General features: G+C 38.6%; 1 protein-coding gene across 1 annotated transcript in view; it reads left to right on the forward strand.

The window, feature by feature from the left end:
• The window catches only part of TENT4B (terminal nucleotidyltransferase 4B), a 42,045-nt gene that overhangs the window by 11,149 nt on the left and 14,908 nt on the right, over positions 1 to 15,988 (forward strand). The window contains exons 2-3 of the mRNA XM_086847540.1: positions 10,580 to 10,703; positions 15,860 to 15,906. Of these exons, the coding sequence (XP_086703666.1) occupies positions 10,580 to 10,703; positions 15,860 to 15,906 (171 nt within the window). The remainder of the gene's footprint in view (positions 1 to 10,579; positions 10,704 to 15,859; positions 15,907 to 15,988) is intronic.

The following is a 15,988-nucleotide window of genomic DNA, read 5'->3' on the forward strand; positions in this document are numbered from 1 at the left end:
GTGATTCTAATTTTGCCTAGGTATGACAACAGTGCATCTAAACTTGTATTAGTACTGTATCACCAAAGTAACAAGTAATAAACAGGTGATAAACTTGTTTCAAAACAGGTAACTTGGAGTCACTCTCCATTTTGCTCAGGGAATAGAAATTTAACCTTGTGTTTGTTTGAAAAGACAGGTATCTGCTAAGGAAGGCAGGAACCTCCTTTGAAATGGAAAAATGTAATCCCCCCCCTCCAAATTATTATAATCTTGAAATCAAGGGGCTCTCAGGCAAAGATATGGGAATAGGAATAACAGTTCTTTACTAGGAAAATCAAAATAAAAATGCAGTGGTACAAAAAACCACACTGACAGAGCTAGAGTACAACCTGACACTGTTGGTCAGGGTGTTGGTAGCAGTCCCATTAAGTGGTGGCTGCAGTTCTCCTGGAGTGACAGGCATGGTTCTGTTGAGGCAGTGATCCTGTAGAAGGGTGTAGTTTTCCTCTGAAGGTCCAGTGGTGGTGTAGAACAGTCTGGTCCTCCTGTGGTAATCCAGAGGACAAAGGCTGCCTGTGGTGTTCCAAGTTTCAGATTATATCCGGGTAGGAATGTTTGGCTCCTCCCCATGGATGGAGCATCTCCCAATGGGATGATGTAATTTTATCAGTCCTGCAGTGAGACCAATGGCCCATTAACAGAAGATTTCCCTCTAGTGGGAGGATGGGTGGTGGAAGAAATAAAGAACACTGCCCCAGCTGGTTTTAACAGCTGGTAATAGAATACTTACTTTTGGTTACATCTTGCATTGCAACCCAAGACAAACCTACAAACTCAGCCTTGTGCTTTTAATTGTAACTGCTAGCTTCAGATATTTTCATAAGAAGTTTTGAATACTTCTGATATAGGAAATGTAGCAAAGTGACTTGGGGCTCAGTTTCTTATTACTTGAATGCTCCAAAATGCTGTGCAAAAATCCCTCCTCTAAACAAACAAACAAACCAAAACAAACAAAAAAACCCCCCACCATCCAAAAGGCTGTGAATACAAGAAGATGCTGGAAAGACTTGGAAATCTGCATTGACTTTCCAGATGGCATAGTGGCACTTCGGATTTAATTTGAAAATGTTTCTATTTTGGAGCTGAAAAGTTATTAACGAACTGCAACTGTGGCTAGTTATTTGAGTTAATAATTTTATATTAAATGATTTTTAGTTTGATCCCATGTTCCTGAAGGAGAGGTGTTCATAGGTTTATTGTGTTCTTGGTTCCCCTGCCTACTGAGCAGTTACAAAGCAGGTTTGCTGCACAGATGGACATGCAGAGGGTTTCTGGAGCGAGCACAGCACGCTCAGGGTGCGTAACTGATCTGCAGCAGCACCAGCCACCAGTGGGAACCCGCACCTCAAACTGCCTTTTGTCGTGGCCAGGGTAAGCCTGGCATCGTGGTGATGTCCCTTCCTGGGGAAGGGACTGGTGTGGGCTTGTTTGGAGTGGACATTTGAAAATGTAAACCTACTCTGATGGAGGGAGACAGGAGTTAACAATTACATTGCTCTCCATTCTTTCATTTAACTAATCTTTCAAGTCGAATAAAGTCATAAACAAGAATTATTTGCCTGGCAGAACCCACTGTGTATGTGGAAGTGGAGTTTTCTCCACTTGGTTCTGTGTGAGAAAACCCTGTGCAAGGCTTGCCAGGCTTCCTGTTGAGTGACCTGCTGCTGTGCATGTGGTGGCAAAGGTCTGTGCTGCAGGTTCTTTTCTTGCTCCCATCAGAGTTTTCAGGGGGAGGTTTTTCCCAAGCCTGTTATCCACCAGCAGTGCTCATCAGTCTGCTGGGAGTGTACTAGCCTCACCTCTGCCCAGATAGCATGTGTTACCAGTTATCAGAAGGTCACAGATTGTTTGTTTATGTGATAATATTTACTACACTAACAAAACAAGAGCAATATACTCGAGCTGTATAAAGATCTGTGCTGCCTGGCTTTATGGAGACAGACAGAAAGGCAGATTACCTGAGCTGCTGTTTCCTTCTGGTTTGCTTTAATAGTAACACCACTGGTGTGATTTGCTGAACTGATGTGATAGACCTTTATTTGTTTTAAAACTCCCTGCTTGTTGTGCTGGTTCAGAGGGGTTCAGGGCTATTCCCGTGTTACAGCAATTTGGTAGCGGTAGCTTTTGTTACAGCTTTAACACAAACCCTAATGTTGCCATTTTACTGGGAAAGCTTTGCTAATATTAATTGAAATACTGATGAAGTACAGTTGATACTGATAGTTACTTTAACTTATTAAGCTCTTATTTTAAAACAAGCTTACCAGCTGTTGTTTGGTCTTTTTACTTTTTTAAGTAAAGGGAATTGGCAGGCTGAGGAGTTACTAATTCCCCACTGTAGGAAAAAGATATCTTCAACTTCTCTGTGGTTTTAAATGTTTGGAAATTTACCTGAAGCTGTAATTCCTGAATATACAAAGTGCATGCTAATAGTTACACTTTACAGCTTCGAAAAGAAATATATCTGTATTTTAAATGATGATGTTGCAAACTGCATAGTCTGTATGTGCAACTGTTCCAGCAGACTAACACTGTTTTGCAAGTGAGCTAAAGGAAAACCGTGTGGCTGTCTTCTATAGGAGATGTTAGAATTAATGGGGTGATTCAAGATAATTTGATATTACTAGAGTTGAACTCTTTGTCATTATGAAATAAATCAACTTCTTCCCATTGCTGCTCTTCCCACTTTGTTTTTCCTGCACAAAACCTTTTTCTCCTGCTTCATCCTTTTGTTTTTTAAGTACGTTTTCTTTCAGATCAGTTGAGGTAGCAGTTCCTTTTTTTTTTTTTTTTCCACTCCTCTGTTAGAAAAATGCATCACCTGAGGGAAGAGAAGCAACAGACTCTCACAGCACTTGCTTACAGAGATTGGAAGGAGGGATGATACGTAGATACTTTCCAGGGAAGAAATAGAAGATTATTCCCACACATGCAGTGATTCAGCTAGATTGTTTTTATGTACAATGTGATTAAAAAAAAAAAAAAAAGCAGTGGGAAGTAAGGGTATTTCTCAAAACAGTCTTTCCAGTTGGCATTTGATGTTTTTGCTGGAAATGCTGCAAAAATAAAGAGCAAGACTGAGCATGCATGTGGCATGGATTTAAAAGCCAGTGGATTAGTTGCCGAGTTACACTTCAAATCACTTACTGGTAGGACTAATTCAAATATCTGATTTATAATTAAAGTTCAGTAGGATTTTCCCCCTCTAGAAAGACAAGTTTCTGTAGGAAAAAGTGTGTTTTAGGAAGGCAAAGCACACAATGAAATTTATAAACAGACAAAAAATGCTCACTTTTACCTTGGTAGGAAAATAGTCTGTTACATTACTTCTTGACTAAAGAATATACTTGGAAATGTTTGTTAGAAGTAGTTCAAATCAGTTTAAAGAAGAGAGCACTCATGCTGATTAAAACAAAGGGTCTGTAAAATAAAAAAATGGAAAGATAGAGATACCAGTTTAAATAATTAAAAGGAACTGTCCACATTTCTTCTTTGTCTAGTGTTTTAATGTCTCTATTACACTGTGCTGTTTCCACAATGCAGTGCTATTTTAGTGCCTTTTATGATGCAGTTAAAAACATAAGTTAATGTAAAATACAGAACATAAGTGGAAAAAACAGCATTAATTTGAGGGATTTGGGGGCAGTGGGTGTTGATTGGGAGGAAGAAATAGGCTTCCAAGTATTTGCACAGGACAGAAAGTGCAGGTCTTGTAGTGTAAATTTAGTGCCTTTTTTTTTCTCTCCACAGTTTTTGAAGAAATGTGCATAATCAGTCCATCATAATTGGTGGAAGTGAACAAATTATCTCCGTGTTTTCAAAACTCAGTGTCAGCATGGTTACATTAATCCCAAACAACTTTAGTCCTGAAAACAAGATCAGGTTCCTAAATCACTTACATATTTGTGGAAATTTTGCTCTCCTTTAGTCCTAAAAGGCAATTCTGCAAATTACTCTGCAATTACAGACAACAAATATGAGATAGAAGGGGCAAGCTGCTCTTGGGTAAACACTGAAAGCTACCAGAGGTGGTTGCCAGAGGTGGTTTTTTTGGGTGTAGCTATGGCCTTTGAAGGAGTTCTGCTGGCCTCTTTTCACCTTTTGCCATCTGAGGGGGCTTAGGGCTCTTCCAGAGCCTCCCCACAGCTCTCAGAAGTGGCTGCTTTACCTGGACTGATAAAGGTGGGGGATTTAGCTTGGCTAACTTTGCCCTGGATGGATTAGGTTGGTTTGTGTAATCCTGTTATAACAGACCCTGTGTCTGGGAAGCCAGGCAGTGGTAACGCACACCTGGCCTATAATGGATGGGAACAGATGGAAATCTCATTTGCCTGTCTGCAAAGGGAAATTCTGGAGAGTTTGCACCTTAAGAAACTGTTTATACAGTGGATATCCTGATTTTTGGTGATGTTTATCAGTCATATGGCAGTGAAATACCTGTTTTTTTCTGTATGTCTGTTTTTAGGTAAACTGTGAAAAGATGGTCTGTGAAGCTGTAATTCAGATAGGTGAACTGAAGAAAAAACGTGTGATACGAAAAACCCAGCTCCTTAAGCTTTCCTGGTTTTGTCAGGTTGTTATTATGGATATGTTTTGGGATGTTGGATTTTAAAGCTCCCATAGGGCATATGTGTCTCAAAATACGAATACTATGTGACCTAAAATATATTGATATGGTTCAGTAACTAAGAATATAAAAATTGATGGTCAAAGTCTCTGAGGCTTTTGAAAATCGTTTCCTTTATTATGCATAATTTTATTTTCTTATGAGGACTGATGTGTCAGTCACCATGAAACCTAAGTGCATATTAAATCACCTGCAAATGCAGTTAAGTGTTTTTTTTCAGTAGCTTAAGCCAGCAAATATTAAAAGGATTTGTCTGCTATGGAGGCCCAGGTGGTAGGGAAAGGACCTCAGCAGATGCTTCATATTTACAGTTCCCTTCAGGACTGTTTGGTTTTGCCTGAGTTTGTAGGTGGGAAAATAATTTGTGATCTTTACAGTGTCTGCTGTTGTTCGTACTTCATTATTCAACTCATGTAGATGGCAGCAGTAATCTAGAGGATATTGTATTAAGCTTGTGGAAGATCAGTGTTAAAATTGAAGGTTAATTTAGGAAGGTGTTGAGTTCCCTGATACAATTGTGAGGGGGAGAGTGAGGATTGGGCTCTCTGTGTCTTTACCTTAGTACTATTGTTGTTCAAAACTATTTCAGAACCAAGTAGGTGATGAATGGTAGGGGTAAAAGCTTTATTTAGTTCATGAAATTTATGAAGTTTTGGCAGAATTTACCAGTACCATCTTTTTCTTAGTAAAATACCTTTGGAGGCTTCAAACTGAAGTTGTTCTCTGTCCTGTGCAATACTGGCTTTCCTTTTGGGAGTGAAGGGATGGATGCAGTTTGGATTCTTAAGTGTTGGTACTTTCAGTGGCTAAAATACCTCAGGTTCCTCCTTCACATTCTTCTCCTAAGACAATTATAATAATGAAATTCTACAGTATTTATCTTTGTTTCCTTTGTTTTTTGGTTTTGTTTTTTTTTTAGTCCAGAGAAGACTTCAATTGATAGGGGCAATTAAACACTGTCCTTTAGGAATTATTTATCCAAAGAAAACTCAAATACAAAAGGCTTATTTAGTGCTGCAGGATGATATTGGAAATACCCCTTAAATTCTTAAAGTATAGAGTTTGGGAAGATGAAAGTCACCTGTGTGTTCACTGCTTGCTTCAGCCCACCATCCACAGAGTTGCTAAATAATTTAGATTTTCATCATTCTGCAAATGAAACTTCCTTCAGAAATCCTGCCAAAACCAATCTGTAGTGTACAAGCACTATACGACTTTTTTGGGTGTAGTAGATATCCACTGTTTTAAATTATCTTCAGTGATGTTGCAAATAGCCTGTTATGTGCAAAGGAATATATAAGCCCAAGGCAGAGAAGCTCTTTGGGATGGATGAGCAGAATTTTGAACAGTTGGAGCAGAAGCCATGGGTAACGCCCTGATGAGAGAAATTAGAACATGCATGCCTGCATAATTTCTCCTGTGAAATGAAGAATAAAGAGGAGCCAGAGGAGAGTGGAAGTATAGCAGAATTCCTGAATGACCAAAGCAGAAATTTTTTCAATTAAAACCAATTATTCTGGTTAGTATAATAGGGCGTGTTGACACACAAAGGAACACTTAACTGCTATCCTGTGATTAAGCAAAATGGATCAGAATGATCTTGACCTTGCTGGCTGCTCTGCTTTAGCCAGGACTGGGCTCTGCTTTAGCCAGGACTGGGCTCTGCTTTAGCCAGGACTGGGCTCTGCTTTAGTCAGGACTGGGCTCTGCTTTAGCCAGGACTGGCCTCTGCTGCTCAGCTACTCAGGACAGTGGGGACTGAGGGAATGATCCCACAGGGCAGCTGCTGGTGTGGCTGTTGAGCCCTGGGCACTGGTTCAGTCAGGCTGGCTTCCTTCAAGCTGCCACAATCTGTAAGGACAATTGGCTGCTCATTTATTCTGCATCTGGATCTGAGTGCAGGGAAGTGACACTTGTAGTATCTCCAGTTGTGTTTCATAGTGTGATGTCCCTCCTAGTGTCACTCTTGGTTCCAGCTCTGGACTTGCAGCAGGAGAGAGTTGTGCTGGTTTAGGTGTCAGGAAGCTGAAGTGCACACATCAAGTGTATGTGCTTGGCCACATTACCTGTGTGCTCTGCGTGTCAAACAGAAATTACATTTTGTTCATACGTGATAATTTTTTAATTGATTGCCAGACGTGCAGCGAGAGTCATACTCCAGAACATCTTATGTAAAGGGCCTTGAGATTCCTGAGTTGTACATTTAGAGCTCACAAGTTATGCTACAAAACAAAGTAAGCTGTGATTGAACTAAGAGAGTAATGTAAATACTATGTTCCATAGTGCTTGCACCTCACAAAAGCTGTGACTTTTCACCTAAAAGACTTGAGTCTCACAGTCTTGTGTTCCTTGTGGGGCTATTCAGTGATGTTGCAGTGGGAAGTCATTCTTGTCATTACAACTTTCACAGCTATAGTTTATTTTTTAATGAAGCATCACTGTCCTTCTCAGGTGAACATGAAATTAAATTGAGTGGCTTTTCTGTAATTCTGTTCTCTCTGTGACATTCTGATGGAATCAGCTTACCAGACTTGAAAACAGGTCTGATACAGTTAGAACTTTGTTTTTAAACCTGTTTAGAGAAAGTGTAAGAGAACTTTTTATTTTATTTTATTTTTATTTTTCCCCATGTATTAAGATTTCCTGAAGTACAGGACAAGGACTGACTTGTTCACTCCTATTTGCTGTAAAAAAACCAACAAACTAATGCTCTTATGTATGGCAGGGAATTCTCTCCATCTCCAAACATCCTAAGTATGTTTTGGGTATGCTTCAGTATGACTATAAAGCCAAATGAAATATCTTTCAATAGTGAAATCAAGTTTATAGCAGTGTAATTTCCTTCTATAAACAAATCTCCTTTTAAGGACTTCTATCTGAAATTACTGATGAATGTAATGGTATTAAATAATTAAATAATAAAATACTGTTACAATGCCAAAAAGAACATCTCAGTCTCTTTGATCTTCATTTTGGCTAAATATAGAAAATTTCACTAGAGACTTCTGTAAACAGATTCCATTAATCCTAATAAATTGTTTTGAAAAACAGTGACTATAATAGATGTTGACTAAGAGAGTGAATAACATTGAGTTTTAATTTTCAATACAGCATGAGTTAACTCCACATTAATTGGAGTCACACGTCTAAGTCATGTTGTACTGCTCTGAAATTCACGTGTGCCTACTTCTGTTTGTCTTAGCTTTAATTAATCATTCCCTTATTTCTTGGCAGCAGCCTATTATTGGGCAGGGAAATATGGATCCAGGTGTTGTCTTCTGGCTCCTGTAGCTTCTGCCTGCCCTCTGCACACCATGGCTCTGTGCAGGCAGGAGGTCCTGGCAGCAGGCAGTCTCACAGCAGATGAAACACAGATATGTCTGTACTATTTCCAACAGAGTGCCAATGAGAACTCTCTCTAGTAGTCTTAAAGGCTTTCTTCTATCATTGAAAAAGTTCAGATTTCTTTTTTTTTCTACTTGTGCAGTGTTTACTAACATTCGGTGCATGTGTAACGTGTGTTTGTACGTAGCATAATTTTTCGTTTTGCCACAAAGCTTTTCATGACTACCTAAGAATAAGAAGGATCCTATTCAAAGAAATGCAGACATCTGTTATTTATGTTTAGAAAAATAAATACATCTGGTTCTGACAACATCATTATTTTATGCACTTCTAAAGAATGCACCAATTGATATAATTATCTGGATTAAGAGTGTCAGTGGAGTTAATAAAGAGCAGTGCCCTGAGAACTGCAGTGTCAACTGTATGGCTTGGCTCTCTGTGCACTTTGGGGACCTATTTTCTGATTGCCTTGTTCTTTCAAAGTTCCCTAATGGGACAGGGCAACAATTAACTCCCATAAAGTGTGAGCCCAGGAGCAGCTGGGCCCTCTACTGATGGACAGCATGGACTTGTGCTGTGCCACGCATGAATTTCTCCCTAGGGATACTCCCTTGGTACCATCCCAGCATGTTTCATGCAATTCAGTGCTCTCAGACAACATGGTGTTGCTCCTGTGGCCATTCAGTCTTTGCTGAAAACACTGCTGTGGGGCAAATCATGTGCCTTGTGGGTGCAGCCAGTCTGCTCCAGCTAGTCCAGAGGAGCAGAGGCAGAAATGGGGCAGCGTTTCTTCATCAGTTCCCACTGTGTACCCCCTAAAGACAGATCTGACTCCCAGGTCTTCCTGGAAGCTGGCTCACCAAATTACAGTTGATAAGTAATTTCTGTTTTCAGGAGTTTAATTATTGGGGCTTTTCCCGTTTCCTTGTTGCTTCTGGTTTTGAAAGCTAGATTCATGGTCAAGCATGTGGAAACTAAATTAGTGATTCAGTACACGTGACTGGCAGTGAACTTGGTCTTTGGAGTGCTCAATGTGTCCTTTAACACATACTTCTCACCTGAATCCAGTACTTGTGCTGGGAAGATAAGGGTAAGAAAGTTTAAATGCTAACACATGGAATAGCAGTGTAGAGTAGAAGAACAGGAGATGGCTGAGAAGCTGAAGGCAGAGTAGTCAGTGTGATGTAGGGTATAAGTAGCTCCAGGATGTAAGCTTCCAAGGAAAAGCAAGAAAGCAGCTGTAGGAGGAGGTAAGATATTTTCTCTGTCAGAGGAGTTTTTATCTTAGCTTTATCTATAGAGAGAGTCATGGTGGTGGCCACCACAAGCTGCCAGGCTTTTGTGACTGTTCCCCTAACTTGGGGATGGAGAGAGAGAAGCTTGTTGTTCATAAAACTGCAGCATTGGAAGAATTTAACACAGGTGGTTTGACTTCTTTTCCCTGCTCTGACTCTGTTAAACACAACTGTCAGATATTTTAATCAGTTTTGTTTACACCTGTATACAGCTTCCAGTTACTAACATTTGATTTATTTAAGTGTGTGTGCAGTAGGGAACTATTAGATCCCACATCTCAGCTAATGGCTTGGTCTTAATAAATTGCTTTCTTCTGGTGGTCCTTCGGAGCTTTAATGAAAGATGCAGTTGTACTTGGTAACTAGAAACAATACATTCTTAAAAGATAACTAGCTATTACTATAATGGTCATTGCAGGAAACAAATGAAATTAATTTAGTTACTCTGTGTCTGGAATTACATTATTAGTCAAGTTGATGATGTGTTTCTGGTACTACAGAAGCACAGAAATTTGTAGCACTGTATGAAGACATTTTTATTTCAGCTCTCTTTACAAACAAGCTAAACATAACTTACTGACAAATGAAAAACACATGTAATATGGTAAATTATATATGGGTTAACCATCCGTCAGTCACTTACTCTTCTGAGCAACTGCTGCTGCATGTATACTACTTACTTTCTGGGGTTGTGGGGGGAGAGTACATTTTTAGTTTATGTGACTTCTATAAGCAGTAAAAGAAGCAGTTTTGCTAGCTGTAGTACTGGCACAATTACTGTCAACTTTTGCAAGCGTGGTATTGAATACAGACTGCTTGCTGCCTGAAGCTCCCTGCCTGGTGCCAAGGGGCTGACTAGGAAGTGTTGGCTAAAAACCTCCTGTTTAAATTTTTGTGAAGTGTGTACTCAGAGCTACAGCTGTGTTCATAGTTGAAGACTGAACTATTTCTGTGTTATGCTGGCGTTAAAATAGAGTGTGACTTTCAATGTGAATTGAAGGCACTTGGATTTAGATTTGCTTCCATGCTTTCAGCAAATCAAGGGCAATATTGACCTGTTGGCAATAAGAAGCTAAGGTGGAACTAAATGCTACAATGTGTTGTGAATGTGGATTTTTTTTGTAATTGCATGCTGCTCTAAAATTGCCCCTTAACAAAATTAGGAACTAGGAGCTTAAAAAGCATATTTGGTTAGAATAGTTGATATTTATTCGCATGTGGGCTTTTTTCTGACTTTTTGTTCTTTCTTTCTGTTTTTTTTCTTTCTTAGTCTTCATGAAGAAATCATTGACTTTTATAAGTATATGTCTCCCAGACCTGAAGAAGAGAGAATGCGGATGGAAGTGGTGAACAGAATAGAAAATGTTATCAAAGAGCTCTGGCCTAATGCAGATGTGAGTAGGACACTGTTTTATTTGTTAATATGTAAAAGCAACATTTTGTGCCTGAATACTGAATATTGCAAGTACTGTTTATTTTTCCATGTTAAAGATAAAAAGACTTCTGGTGAAATGGAAGAGGTGATCTTTCTTTCTCAAACAATACAGGGTAGCATTTTCTATCACACACAGGACCAAAGACAAGTTAGTTCTGTAGTCAAAGAAAAGGCATAAGGTGTGGCAATGTTCAGTCTCATGAATATTTATTTGATGAGATGAATGGGGACATATCAGACATGTATGCATGTATTGTAATAAAAAATCTTCTGAAACGCCTGTCTAGTAGTATGCCTTTTAGTCCAAAGACTTGTGATCTTGAATAAATCCATTAAGGTGGTGTACCAGCAATGTCACATTACATAGACCATGGTATTTTTATTTGGCAGTTATACTAAATTTATGAATTTTACAAATTTAAAAAGCCTCAGGAGTCTGTGTTTAGGAAGAAACAAATCTGTAGATCTGTGTGCTGAGCTGAAAATCTGTAATACCTCTTTCCACTGAAGATGGGTTTTTGCTAGTACATACTCAAACATACTCATACATACAAAACAAGAGTTTCTCCTATGCAGAGTTGTGGGTTTTTTTTATAAAGGTTAGATTAAAAAGAAGACAGAGAAGTTGCATTTATAAATCAGTGTGGTTTTATGGGGACACCGTTGGGTCTCTGGCATAATTGAATCTAGTCTAATTGTATTCTTCTACTAATATTGTGTTCATTTCCAGAATGTAAATTTCTAGCTGTAGGCATCTATTTGTAGATAACAGTAGCTGAAAATAAGGGCTTTTTAGCCAGAATAGCAAACCAGATTAAGACAGCAGAATCTCTAGTATAAGGAATGCTCTTTGATCCTGCCACAGTAAAAGACAGTGTTTTGACATGAGTGACTTAAATCTGCTGTTCATTTCAAACCTTCTTAACCTGTTGTTTTTGGAGTGCTTTTTTAGAAATTGGCAGAATACGACAGAATGTGAATTCTGTATAAGCTCTATGTATGTGGTGTGTGGGTTTGTGTGTAAAACATACTCACATTTTCAAGGTGGTTATTGTTATGGACGATGTATCAGCGAGCATCCTATGGAAGGAGCACTCTCCACCCGTGATTGCTGCCTTTGCACAGCTGGAGGGAGGTGGTTGAGTCATTACTCCACGTGTCTGGCAATTTTCTCTTGGAGCAAACACAGTAACCTTTCCATGGGAACTGTGTAAGAGAGCAGCATGTGTCACAGGTGTTGCACAGCTCTCCTCTACCCCAGTGAAACTGGCAGGTAGACCCTAATCAAGAGCAGGAGTAGTGGTCTTGACAGCAGTAGTGTAGGGAGCAGTGTGGGTAAGGAACAGGGTGTGCTGTGATACCAGTGCCTTGTATGTTTGATTCTAGTGCCATATGCCAGTGCCTTGGAGGAGAGAGTTTCCCCAGAACCACTGATTGCTTCAGCCCAGAGATGTTGCTGTTTCCTAGGCAAATTTGTGTGCTGCAAATCTAACTAGTCTAATGGGGTGAATGGATTTTTTACCAGAGACCTCTCTTTTTTACCACTAGCACTTTGAATGGGGCACAAGAACATACTGCTTCCAGAGATACTCTGTAGGACAGGCTTGATCTGTAAAAGTCTTTTGCATCAAAAATAACTTATTACATACATATATATGTGTGTGTGTACATACATACATATATATATATATATATATATCTTTTTGTAGCCACAAGGTATTTAAGGAAGGGAAGCAAATTATGAGCCCTACCACGAGAGACAGCTGACCGTCAGTGGGCTTAGCTGTAACATGACTGAGAGGAAGCACACACTGTGTAGTTGAAAAGCTGAAGTTCACTTTACAATTAGTGCCAGTTAAAACTGCCAGGACTGTCTTTCTCCACTGTGCTTCAAAATGTTAGAGAGTGAGAGTGTGCCAGTTCCTTTTTCTCAAGTCAGTAACTGTTCTTCAAAGCCCAACTGCATTTTGTCTGCAGTTGTTACGTTGAGGAAGAATTCTCCTTTTGTATGTCCTTCCTTTTTTCTGGAAGCTAAAAGGGAACTGAATGGTGACAGCATTACTGTGATGTTATTTTTCTAAAACTTATTTTCCAGATCAGCTTGGGAACTGAGCTGCTGAACTCAACTGTGTTCGACTTGGACAGTCTCTTGTAATTTTTCAGTCCTTTGAGTTAATCACTAACATTTTGAAAATCTCTGTTGGTTTAGCTACTTCTAAGATTCAAGTTTTGAGAAGGTGGAGTATTATCTGGTCCAATGTCCTCAACTCTAGCTGTAGTGTAAAGTGATGAGTTAATGTTTAAGCTGTTCATTTTGTGTCATTGATGCAGCCAAAGCAGCTAGAATAAACTTGGAAGTTAAACATACACATTTAGCTTGTAGTTTCTCACTAAACACATAGGTAAGACATAAAAATATATAAATACATAAAAAATCAGATACCAAGGAAAGGAAAATAAGGCTTCATGAATTTAAATGTACAGAGAATGTACGTGTGGAATGTGCCTGAGCTTGTCCTTTTTTTTTTTCCCCTCCCCTGTTCCACTTAGGAAAAGGCTGAAAAAGCAGATGGAGGGGGGGTAAAACTAGGTATCCTAAACTGTTACTTTATTTATAGAAGTTAGCAATTGTGTCATTTGCTCTCTTACTCAAGGGAATGTGCTTAGAAGGAAACATTCCTAGTAAGTGAGAGCTGTTCCTGGCATCAGCTGGGCTCTGACCATAAGAAACACTTAAATTATGCTGAAATCAAACAATCCAAAACATTTAAATGAACACTTTTTAAGACAAAGATTTTTGACTTTCAGTAGGAAAATTTGGCTACTAAACAAATAAGTACTTACACAGTCAAATTTAGGATGCATTTGTCATAATATCCTCAGCTTCATGTCCATGTGACCACATAGATCTGAAAAAAGGCAATGTTGCATTCTTCACACACTTCAGTTATAAAAATACTGTGATTAGGAATGAAAGTAGAAAGATGAACTCTGTTTAGTTCAACAAACTTCAGAAAGTTCTGCTGAAAGAGTAGAAGAAAGGGAAATTAAATTGGCTATGGATGGATTTTTTTGTTTGTTTTGTTTTGACATAAGGATTTTGGTACCAGAAATTTACCAAGCTTTTGTGGGTTTCCAAGTTCTGTTGTGCTTAATGAGTGTGTATTTGGACACATACTGTAATTAAAGCTCCTTCAGGAACCGTGGCATTTAATATGAACAAGTTCACAGAAATGTGGGATAAATAGTAACAATAACATAGGGGATTAGGAGTCATTATAGTACTCTGAAGACTGACGTTATCTTATGAGTGCAAATACAGATCTCTGTCCACAAACAATAAAAACATGATTGGCAGTATTGGTACACCACAAAAACAAATGCTCATGTCTCAAGCCATAATAGTGTTCTGTGTTTGGGATGCTTTAAATACATGCATAGCCACAGTGCTTCAACAGTTTAAATTCTAATTTGATAATAAATTAAAATCCTTTAAAATTTGTGGTCTGAGTTCCTCACTCTTCCTCTTTCCTCTTTCCAGTTTTTGTGAGAGAGTGGTTGAAGTGTGGGTGTGGGCTTCTTTTTTAATAGTTCAGTGTTTCTCATACTCCAAATTATTGTACAAGAGCAGATGTTGTCTCATTCCTTTTGGTAAAGGTCATATATGTTGTATCAGTAAGTTTATGAATACTTTCAGGGTTGTTTATTCAGTGAAAGGCTCTCTTTGCTGTTCAGCTGAGCACACTATTTTGTTTGATAATGTGAAAGCACATTTAGTTTTTTCTGAACCCATCAGTGGCTGTTATATTGTGCAAAAGCACTTTTCTGCTGTTTTTAGTGCCCAAGTGAATCCTGGTTTGACTCAACCCAGTTTTACAGAGGGTACTTGAATTACTATTCTGGATTAAAAATGGTGGTTGTTGTTGTTATTATTATTATTATTACATTCTTAGCTTTGTAATGCCTTTATGTTTTTGTACAGTATTGATACTCATGCTGTGGCACCTTGCTCAGTCTTTGCCTGTTTAAGAAGATGTGAACTTTTAATATTTAATTGTGTATGTACTTTTTATTGGGTGTGGAGTGAGGGGCGAAAAGGAGTGAAATGCTAAAAAAACAATTGGGAAGAGGCACTCAAACTGCTTTTTAGTCTACTAAAGTATTAAGGCACTTGCAAAACATCACCTTTTCCTGTCTCCCCCTTTTCTTATCCTGAAGGGGAAAAACATAAAAAGTGGGTCACTTGACATACAAATAGGTGGCAATCAAGTGTATATGAGACTCATTAAAGCAGAATACTCAAGCCTGTATAAGGTGGCTCCAGGAAACATATCAGAAGGATGGCTGAAAATTAGCCCAAATGTGTAGATATTTTTTACTTTGAAGTCTCCTCAACCCCACTTTGAGACTCAGCAAGTGAGTCCGACCTCCCTGCAAGGCTTGGCTGAGTAATGAGAGCGTGGTTTTGGACAGCTTACAGGGGAAACCTGATGATTTACACCTGCAGTGCTAGTAAAAATCCAGCATAATAAAGCAATTCTGTGGGATGTGAAGCTTTATGAAACTTCTTGTTTAAGCAGAAATAGACAGAGTTGTGCTGCTTGCTTTGTAATGCAGGAAAAAAAATGGGTCATGATAGAATTTTATTTTTTTTTAAATATGCAAAGCAATGGAAATACATTAAACTTCAAAAATGCATAAATACTGAGAGGTATACTATGAGATGTGAAAACAAAAAGCAAATTAAACTAATACTGTTTTTCTTAAATGTTCTGTCATCGTTAAGCATTTTAAAATTTTGGGTTCTGGGTTTTTGACAAATGTGGTAATGGGAACAATTTTTACATTGCAGAGCAGTTTCTTATTAGAAAAATCAAAGTTATTAATGTTTTATGAGTAAAAACAATGAGGATCAGCTGTTTTGGAGTACACTGAGGATGTGTATGCTTTAACAGAAGTGTTGAGTGCCTGTTAGCAATACCAAAACCTGCCAATGGAGGGTAGCAATAGCCAGCCTCTACAAGCAGCTTAATAGGCTTCTTTGTCTTCTGAAGCCTGAAACATTTCTTATTTCTTCCTCTGTGTTTTCTTATATATCCTTTTCTTGTGTTTCAGGTGCAGATATTTGGAAGTTTTAAAACTGGTTTATATTTACCTACAAGGTTAGTAATTTTTTCAGTGTAAATTCCACACAAAAGAAAAGTAACTTGTTAAGCCTGTAACCTTGAGGTTATTTATCTGCTC

Source organism: Cyanistes caeruleus, chromosome 12 (assembly GCF_971803275.1).
Source record: "Cyanistes caeruleus chromosome 12, bCyaCae1.hap1.1, whole genome shotgun sequence".
Taxonomy (NCBI): Eukaryota; Metazoa; Chordata; class Aves; order Passeriformes; family Paridae; genus Cyanistes; species Cyanistes caeruleus.